At 39.1% G+C, this 10881-nt stretch overlaps 1 protein-coding gene across 1 annotated transcript; it reads left to right on the top strand.

Moving 5' to 3' along the window:
* The first annotated feature begins 5751 nt into the window (after positions 1-5751).
* LOC110501910 (trace amine-associated receptor 13c) lies at positions 5752-6766 on the top strand. Its single transcript, XM_036959082.1, has one exon. It carries the CDS (start codon positions 5807-5809, stop codon positions 6764-6766), a length of 960 nt encoding a protein of 319 aa, XP_036814977.1. The 5' UTR covers positions 5752-5806.
* The last annotated feature ends 4115 nt before the right edge of the window (positions 6767-10881 follow it).

The raw sequence follows: 10881 nt of genomic DNA on the forward strand, positions 1-10881 counted from the left end.
CGTCTGGTAGGATCGTGTCACTGGGCAGCTCTCTGCTGTGCTTCCCTTTGTAGTCTGTAATGGTTTGCAGGCCTTGCCACATCCAACGAGCGTCAGAGCCAGTGTAGTACGACTCGAGTACGAGTCCTGTAATGAGACTTTGCCTGTTTGATGGTTTGTCGGTGGGCATAGCGGGATTTCTTATAAGCCTCCGGGTTAGAGTCCCACTTCTTGAAAGCGGCAATCCATGGTTTCTGGTTGGGGTATGTACATACGTTCATTGTGGGGATGACGTCATCGATGCACTTATTGATGAAGCCAATAACAGATGTGATGTACTCCTCAATATCATTGAAGGAATCCCGGAACATATTCCAGTCTGTGCTAGCAAAACAGTCCTGCAGCTTAGCATCTGCTTCATCTGGCCACTTTTTTATTGATCTAGTCACTGGTGCTTCCTGCTTTAATTGTTGCTTGTAAACCGGAATCAGGAGGATAGAATTATGGTCAGATTTGCCAAATGGAGGGCGAGGGAGAGCTTTGAATGCATCTCTGTGTGTGGAGTATAGGTGGTCCAGAGTTCTTTTTACTCTGGTTGCACATTTAACATTTTGATAGAAATGAGGTAAAACGGATTCAATTTTCCCCGCAGTGAAGTCCCCGGCTACTAGGAGCACCGCCTCTGGGTGAGCGTTTTCTTGTTTGCTTATAGCAGAATTCAGCTCATTCAATGCTATCTTGGTGCCAGCCTCTGACTGTGGTGGTACGTAAACAGCTAAAAAGAATATAGACGAAAACTCTCTCGGCAGGTAATGTGGTCTGCAGCTTATCATGAGAAACTACCTCAGGCGAGCAATGGCTTGAGACTTCCTTAGATATTGCGCACCAGCTGTTGTTCACAAAAATACGTCGACCGCCGCCCCTTGTTTTACCAGATGCCGCTGTTCTATCCTGCCAATACATCGTATAACCATCCAGCTGTATGTTGATATTGTCGTCATTCACGATTCCATGAAGCATAAAATGTTGCAGTTTTTAATGTCCCGGTGGTAGTTTAATCTTCCCAATAACTTGTCCATTTTATTGTCCAAAGATTGCATGTTTGCGAGCAGAATTGAGAGGAGTGGGAGTTTATTCGATCGCCTCCTACTACTCAGAAGGCAGTCCGCCCTGCGGCCTCTCTTCCTCCGCCTCCTCTTCATGCAGATCACTGGGGTCGGGGCCTGTTCCCGAGGGAGCCGCATATGATCCACCTCGGGCTCGTGAGAGTCGTGAAAGAAGAAAAAGAATTCTGCTAGTCCGTGGTGAGTAATCGAAGTCCTGATGTCTAGAAGTTATTTTTGGTCATAAGAGATGGTAGCGGCAACATTATGTACAAAAATAGTTTAAAAAATAAGTCACAAACAACGCAGATAAACAAACAAAAAAACACAAACTTTAGAAGCATAGAACCAAAATAATAAAATATGCTTTACTGTCCCAATAATTACGGAGGGCACTGTATGTAACCCATTTCAACTAAATGTGGCCTTTACACATCACTATTAATAGAACCCCATAGGAATGCATTACATCCAGCATAGAGAGATGTAACCCATTTGAACTAAATGCCTTTATGATGAGACCATTTATCCTATGCAGAAAGCAAGTAAAGGTCTTAATGAATATATCTAGTTCCATTGCAGATTTAACCAGTTTTCCAAAATGGCCACCAACCATCTTTATCGGTTCTAATTGGTAGGATTCGCATGGCTATATCTCCATAAGTAAGTGGTACGTAAAGCCAAATGACGGCTTAACTTCGCTACATCGTACCCATATGCTATTTAGCAGACACTTTTATCCAAAGTGATTTGGATTGAACCCACTATCCTGGTTTTGCAAGTGCCATGCTCTACCAACTGAGCTACAGAGGACCAAGTTACAGTTTATTGTCCTTCTTGAGTAATGGTAGCAACCTTTCACCCTCAAAATAGTCAGAATTAAGATCAATCAAGAAATCTGTAATTCATTTGGAAGTTTACATCTAGCTAAGGTGTTTGGTGCACTATTTCTCAAGTTTAAAAAAATTGCATGAAAACTATAGTTAGTGCACTGCAGACAGTATTGAGTCAGCTGCTGCTGTGCTCATGACTGATTTCTGAGAACATGTCTACAACTCCATCAGCAGGCTGTCAAACTGTAGTAAATAAAGCACAAGCTATATGCTGTTTATCAGTGTGGAAAATCACTAGCTTGCTAGCTAAGTTCCATCTCTGTGTTTGTCAATGACGCTAGCTAGCAGCAACATTGAACATCTAGGCTGACCAGATGGTGACCAGATTTCTGAAATTAAAACCGGGGACATTTCCAGTCAATATACAGTGCCTTGCGAAAGTATTCGGCCCCCTTGAACTTTGCGACCTTTTGCCACATTTCAGGCTTCAAACATAAAGATATAAAACTGTATTTTTTTGTGAAGAATCAACAACAAGTGGGACACAATCATGAAGTGGAACGACATTTATTGGATATTTCAAACTTTTTTAACAAATCAAAAACTGAAAAATTGGGCGTGCAAAATTATTCAGCCCCCTTAAGTTAATACTTTGTAGCGCCACCTTTTGCTGCGATTACAGCTGTAAGTCGCTTGGGGTATGTCTCTATCAGTTTTGCACATCGAGAGACTGAATTTTTTTCCCATTCCTCCTTGCAAAACAGCTCGAGCTCAGTGAGGTTGGATGGAGAGCATTTGTGAACAGCAGTTTTCAGTTCTTTCCACAGATTCTCGATTGGATTCAGGTCTGGACTTTGACTTGGCCATTCTAACACCTGGATATGTTTATTTTTGAACCATTCCATTGTAGATTTTGCTTTATGTTTTGGATCATTGTCTTGTTGGAAGACAAATCTCCGTCCCAGTCTCAGGTCTTTTGCAGACTCCATCAGGTTTTCTTCCAGAATGGTCCTGTATTTGGCTCCATCCTTCTTCCCATCAATTTAACCATCTTCCCTGTCCCTGCTGAAGAAAAACAGGCCCAAACCATGATGCTGCCACCACCATGTTTGACAGTGGGGATGGTGTGTTCAGCTGTGTTGCCTTTACGCCAAACATAACGTTTTGCATTGTTGCCAAAAAGTTCAATTTTGGTTTCATCTGACCAGAGCACCTTCTTCCACATGTTTGGTGTGTCTCCCAGGTGGCTTGTGGCAAACTTTAAACAACACTTTTTATGGATATCTTTAAGAAATGGCTTTCTTGCCACTCTTCCATAAAGGCCAGATTTGTGCAATATACGACTGATTGTTGTCCTATGGACAGAGTCTCCCACCTCAGCTGTAGATCTCTGCAGTTCATCCAGAGTGATCATGGGCCTCTTGGCTGCATCTCTGATCAGTCTTCTCCTTGTATGAGCTGAAAGTTTAGAGGGACGGCCAGGTCTTGGTAGATTTGCAGTGGTCTGATACTCCTTCCATTTCAATATTATCGCTTGCACAGTGCTCCTTGGGATGTTTAAAGCTTGGGAAATCTTTTTGTATCCAAATCCGGCTTTAAACTTCTTCACAACAGTATCTCGGACCTGCCTGGTGTGTTCCTTGTTCTTCATGATGCTCTCTGCGCTTTTAACGGACCTCTGAGACTATCACAGTGCAGGTGCATTTATACGGAGACTTGATTACACACAGGTGGATTGTATTTATCATCATTAGTCATTTAGGTCAACAATTGGATCATTCAGAGATCCTCACTGAACTTCTGGAGAGAGTTTGCTGCACTGAAAGTAAAGGGGCTGAATAATTTTGCACGCCCAATTTTTCAGTTTTTGATTTGTTAAAAAAGTTTGAAATATCCAATAAATGTCGTTCCACTTCATGATTGTGTCCCACTTGTTGTTGATTCTTCACAAAAAAATACAGTTTTATATCTTTATGTTTGAAGCCTGAAATGTGGCAAAAGGTCGCAAAGTTCAAGGGGGCCGAATACTTTCGCAAGGCACTATATATATATATATATATATATATATATATATATATATATATTTATTTTTGTAATAATGACAATTACAACAATACTGAATGAACAATGAACACTTTTTTAAAAACTTAATATAATACATCAATAAAATCAATTTAGTCTCAAATAAATAATGAAACATGTTCAATTTGGTTTAAATAATGCAAAAACAAAGTGTTGGAGAAGAAAGTAAGAAAGCTAATGTTTAAGTTCCTTGCTCAGAACATGAGAACATATGAAAGCTGGTGGTTCCTTTTAACATGAGTCTTCAATATTCCCAGGTAAGACATTTTAGGTTGTAGTTATTAAAGGACTATTTCTCTCTATAACATTTGTATTTGTGAGAATACCTAGTTTACTGACATTTAACAAATGTGGGAGTAATGATTAATAAATGGTGATACAACTATAAATGCCTTACAAATGCTTTATTCCTGAATGTTATTATAAAGTATTACTGAATTAGGTCATAAATATTAATGCCCCAAAAGTGTGATTCACACAATCACACTGTTTACTGTTACAGTTCAGTAGTTAGACTTGCATTATAGATGGTCCTTGTGCCCAGGGTCTGGGGGCTACCGCTGAAGCTGTTGAGGAGTGCTAACTTGACTAAATGGCTAATCATGATTTATTCCAATTGAGTTGTCATTTTTTTGTGAAAGGTTATTTTATAAGTGCTTTTGAGATGATTGATTCAACTAAATGAAATGGAAATTACATTTATTATTTAGTTTAAATCAGAGAAAACAACACACCAGAAAAGGAAAACAACATCAAGGGATGATTGGGTCAGAATACAGTGTTGTTGTTCTGATGTCTGACAAATAGTATTTGTCCCCATGATGTAACTGAGACAAAGTCTACCTCAACTTGAAGAAGTACTATTCATAATTCAGTTCATAATGGACATTTCTAAACGTCTATGGAATGTTCATATGTAATGCCACTATTCATTTTGACTGCATGTGCTCTAGTGCATACCCCATTAGGCCCTACAAAGGCAAAACACAGTAACAATGTAATTTTTTTTCATGCAAAATCTGACTGTCTAGACAGACACCAATTGCTGATACTCTCCATGATATATTCTGATCAACTGGCTTGTTCCTGTGTCAGGAAACTAAATACCACATTAATCAGATAATATAACTGGCCAGTACAACAGATTCAATTCGTAGGGCTGCATACATTTATGCCATTTCATCAACTTCCCTACTGTCAACTTTCCTACTGTCAACTTTCCTACTGTCAACTTTCCTACACACTGGCCAGCTGACATGTGGTGTGCCGTCATGTCTCCTGAGGTTGTGGATTATGTTCCAAACTAAGCACTGACATCCCCCAAACCAGTTAGTCTGTACAGTTATCCTACTTCCCATGTGAAATAGCCTTTGAGTAACCAAAACATCATCTATACTATATTTTCCATTTTAAAATGCTCAGTTGAGAAAATGTATCTTTATTCTAATTTCTAACTATCAATAAGGTTGAAAGGACAGGCTAAGTGGGCACAGAAACATCCAATCCTCTCATACATTACATCATAAATTATTTGTTTATCTAAACATTAGTTAATTTGTGTGATCACGTGTGTGTGTGTGTGTGTGTGTGTGTGTGTGTGTGTGTGTGTGTGTGTGTGTGTGTGTGTGTGTGTGTGTGTGTGTGTGTGTGTGTGTATGCAGAGAGATTCCGGAGAGGGTGGAGTTTCTGTCAGTAACTCAGGGATAAATAGAGAGGCAGAGCTCAGAGTTTGTTAGAAGACGGACCTCACAGGGTCACACACAGGACCAAGCAGGAGCAGGACCTCAGCATTTCTACCCTTTAATACAAATGGAGAAACATGAAGATTTTCAATACTGTTTTCAAGACAGAAACTCTTCTTGCAGAAAGGCTTTGCTATCGACATCTATCTACATAACACTGTACATCATCTTGTCATTGATTTCATCAGTTACAGTATTTTTGAACCTACTGGTGATCATCTCCATCTCTCACTTCAAGCAGCTCCACACTACAACCAACCTGCTCATCCTCTCTCTGGCTGTGGCAGATCTCCTGGTGGGACTGATTGTAATACCAGTAACGACTGTAGCAATAATGGAATCATGTTGGGGTTTTGGGGAATATTTCTGTGTGTTTCATTTATATATGGCTTTTTTATGTACCTCTTTATCTCTGGGCAATTTGGTCTTGATATCTATTGACCGCTATGTTGCTGTGTGTGATCCCTTATTGTACCACTCTAAAATAACAATAACAAGAATGATATGTTGTATATCCATTACCTGGTGTTGTTGTATCATATACCGTGCTGCTATTATAAAAGACATTGTAAATGTACAGGTACCCAGTAGGTGTTTGAATGAATGTTTTATTGTTGAAGGGATAAAATGGGCTAATATCATTGACATTGTAATTACAATGGTTGTCCCGTGCTCTATTATTATAACACTTTATATGAAAATCTTTGTGGTGGCCAGATCACAGGCCAGAAAGGTATTTTCAAAAGAGGCTGCCAGTGTGTCTGGTGTTAAAACTGTACAGGCAAATAAGTCTGAGAGTAAAGCAGCAAAAACTATTTCTATTGTTGTTGTCAACTATTTAATTTCTTGGATTCCATCTCTATTTGTTTTCTTTTTTTTGTCTTTTTTTAGTGACAATTTATCACTTTTCATCCGTTTTCTGCCACTTGTTAATTCCTTAATTAATCCAATAATTTATGCTTTCTTTTATCCATGGTTCAGAGTGACAGCTAAACATATTTTATCTCTGAAGGTATGGCATTCATAGTTCCTATGTTTTTACTCCTAAATTTGACAAACATAAGTTTGATATAGTTATGTTATAGAATTGTTGTAATTTCTTCTTTCTTGTAACAATACTGACATTACTTATCTCAGTGTTGTCATCATAAATACATGTGGTGTTCATACAGAATGTTTGGTCTGGATTGGATTGGAATGACTTGGAGAAGGTATAAGCTTGTTATATAAAATACATTGTAGTAATTTTTGGGTTGTATTTTCCAAATATCAAAGCCTGTTGATGTCCCATGGTATTTAATGTGGACCACAGGAAGATTAGCTGATGCTTTTGCAGTGGATAATGGGGATCCTAATAAATACCAAAATTATAAATAGTATGTAAGTATTCTAAAAGTACATTCTGAGGATGTCATGAGTCATTCTATGTGTTGTCTAACATCACCCTCTAGTGGTGTAATTTGGACACAACGCCTGCAACGAGCGCTGTAAAGTTGAAATGTACAATACTGCAAGATATCAGATAACATCCAGGTCTAACTAAATTGTGTAAGTAGTTGATGGTAAAATGTAAGAATATGCAATTATTGGTAACACTTTATAATGTTCAGTTATAAACCATTTCTAAGGCATTTACAGTGTTAACCATTTATTATTAATTCCACATTTGCAAAATTTTACTCAGATATTCTCACATTTATAAATAACTACTACATTATATGCTTTCATTATTTAAAACTACAGTGCAAGACACTTCAACACTACATCACTGCTGACAGGTCAGGGATCACTTAAGAGCAGCTCTCTCAGATGCTGTGAATATAGAGAGTGGGTATCACACTAAAGAATTTGTAATGGATTAGTAAATAGTTTATTTATAATTAGGGATACAGCGACCAGTGAAGCTCTTCAATTTTGCCAACTGATTACCAGCAGCTGAGCTGAACAGGATTGCTGGATAATTATATACAATAATGACAGTGGTAGCCCTCAACTGGAACGGGACAGCCTTCCCCCGGGTGGTGGGATATGAAGATGTCCGTGGTCAGTGCGTGGCCTGGATGTGGCTGCAGCTCCAACACCAGTCCATAGTTATGACCCGGTTTATGCCAGTTCTCTGCCTGCGCTGTGAGGTATCTGGGCTCTGGTTCTAGCTTAACCAACTGGGACAGCACTAGCCTGCATTTGGCCTTGAAGCTTGATCCTCTCCCTTGTACAGTGACACACTGAGGGCCTGTGGCACCAGGAGGAACCTTGGTGTGCGGAAGACAGACATGTTGAGGAACAGATGTTTCTCCACGCATCCGTGGCAGCTGCTGCTATAACCTGTCTACCTGCAGGGGACAGACAAAACAAGACTTATTATGTTCACACTCTAGAAGTAGGACCTAGACTTCAATTGACAGTACTTGAAATGTCAGAGTCAATATAGGCCTTTAGCTGCAATAAACAAACCAAATGCTCTCCGACTTAGCCTTAGCCTCATTCCTTTTTCATTGGTTAATTTTTGCCCAAAAACAAATGGGAGTGAATGAACTTCAGATGCAGTTGTTTTCAAAAACCAAATGGTACAGTAATCAAATCAATAAAAAAAAAATTATTTGTCACATACACACGGTTAGCAGATGTTAATGCGAGTGTAGCGGAAATGCTTGTGCTTCTAGTTCCGACAATGCAGTAATAACCAACGAGTAATCTAACCTAACAATTCCAAAACTACTACCTTATACACACAAGTGTAAAGGGATAAAGAATATGTACATTAAGATATGAACGAGTGATGGTACAGAACGGCATAGGCAAGATGCAGTAGATGGTATCGAGTACAGTGTATATACAGTGGGGCAAAAAAGTATTTAGTCAGCCACCAATTGTGCAAGTTCTCCCACTTAAAAAGATGAGAGAGGCCTGTAATTTTCATCATAGGTACACTTCAACTATGACAGACAAAATGATAAAAATAAAATCCAGAAAATCACATTGTAGGATTATAACTTCAAAAACAAATAAGAGTTTTTGTATGAGGTCACAGTCTGCAAAATCCGTGTCACCGCGCGTAATGATGAAGTTGGGCACCTGCTAAAATCCTATTTCCTATTGAACATACTTCTTTCTGAAATATATATTATAATTTGATTACATTTTAGCGTGTCTGAGGAGAAAATACAAATGAATTTTGACTTGTTGAAACAAAGTTTAGGGGAAGGTTTTCAGATTCCTTTCTCTGCAAGTTGAACGAATGGATTACTCAAATCGATGGCGCCAACTAAACAGACTTTTTGGGATATAAAGAAGGATTTTATTAAACAAAACGACACTACATGTTATCTCTGGGACCCATTGGATGACAAATCAGAGGAAGATTTTCAAAAAGTAAGTGAATATTTCATCTTTAATATGTGAATGTATGAAACCTGTGCCTCAAATAATCACATGGAATGTTTTCGCTGTAATAGCCACTGTAAATTGGACAGTGCAGTTAGATTAACAATAATTTAAGCTTTCAGCCGATATAAGACTCTTATGTGTACCTAAATGTTTAAAATCTATAATAATTCTTTGAATTTATTTGAATTACGCGCCCTCCAGTTTAAATGGAAGTTGTTCCGCTAGCGTGACGTCTATCCCCAACATGCTGATAGAAATTTGGTCAAACGGATTTAAGTTTACCTGCATTAATAACCTCTTGAAGCTAGGGGGCACTATTTTTATGTTTGGAAAAATAATGTTCCCAAAGTAAACGGCCTATTTCTCAGGACCAGATGCTAGAATATGCATATACAGTGCCTTGCGAAAGTATTTGGCCACCTTGAACTTTGCGACCTTTTGCCACATTTCAGGCTTCAAACATAAAGATATAAAACTGTATTTTTTTGTGAAGAATCAACAACAAGTGGGACACAATCATGAAGTGGAACGACATTTATTGGATATTTCAAACTTTTTTAACAAATCAAAAACTGAAAAATTAGGCGTGCAAAATTATTCAGCCCCCTTAAGTTAATACTTTGTAGCGCCACCTTTTGCTGCGATTACAGCTGTAAGTCGCTTGGGGTATGTCTATCAGTTTTGCACATCGAGAGACTGACATTTTTTCCCATTCCTCCTTGCAAAACAGCTCGAGCTCAGTGAGGTTGGATGGAGAGCATTTGTGAACAGCAGTTTTCAGTTCTTTCCACAGATTCTCGATTGGATTCAGGTCTGGACTTTGACTTGGCTATTCTAACACCTGGATATGTTTATTTTTGAACCATTCCATTGTACATTTTGCTTTATGTTTTGGATCATTGTCTTGTTGGAAGACAAATCTCCGTCCCAGTCTCAGGTCTTTTGCAGACTCCATCAGGTTTTCTTCCAGAATGGTCCTGTATTTGGCTCCATCCATCTTCCCATCAATTTTAACCATCTTCCCTGTCCCTGCTGAAGAAAAGCAGGCCCAAACCATGATGCTGCCACCACCATGTTTGACAGTGGGGATGGTGTGTTCAGGGTGATGAGCTGTGTTGCTTTTACGCCAAACATAACGTTTTGCATTGTTGCCAAAAAGTTCAATTTTGGTTTCATCTGACCAGAGCACCTTCTTCCACATGTTTGGTGTGTCTCCCAGGTGGCTTGTGGCAAACTTTAAACAACACTTTTTATGGATATCTTTAAGAAATGGCTTTCTTCTTGCCACTCTTCCATAAAGGCCAGATTTGTGCAATATACGACTGATTGTTGTCCTATGGACAGAGTCTCCCACCTCAGCTGTAGATCTCTGCAGTTCATCCAGAGTGATCATGGGCCTCTTGGCTGCATCTCTGATCAGTCTTCTCCTTGTATGAGCTGAAAGTTTAGAGGGACGGCCAGGTCTTGGTAGATTTGCTGTGGTCTGATACTCCTTCCATTTCAATATTATCGCTTGCACAGTGCTCCTTGGGATGTTTAAAGCTTGGGAAATCTTTTTGTATCCAAATCCGGCTTTAAACTTCTTCACAACAGTATCTCGGATCTGCCTGGTGTGTTCCTTGTTCTTCATGATGCTCTCTGCGCTTTTAACGGACCTCTGAGACTATCACAGTGCAGGTGCATTTATACGGAGACTTGATTACACACAGGTGGATTGTATTTATCATCATTAGTCATTTAGGTCAACAATTGGAT

Source organism: Oncorhynchus mykiss, chromosome 22, assembly GCF_013265735.2.
Source record: "Oncorhynchus mykiss isolate Arlee chromosome 22, USDA_OmykA_1.1, whole genome shotgun sequence".
NCBI lineage: Eukaryota > Metazoa > Chordata > Actinopteri > Salmoniformes > Salmonidae > Oncorhynchus > Oncorhynchus mykiss.

Coding starts and splice junctions, on each gene's coding strand:
- LOC110501910 (XM_036959082.1), top strand. CDS start 5,807: ATGGAGAAACATGAAGATTTTCAATACTGTTTTCAAGACAGAAACTCT.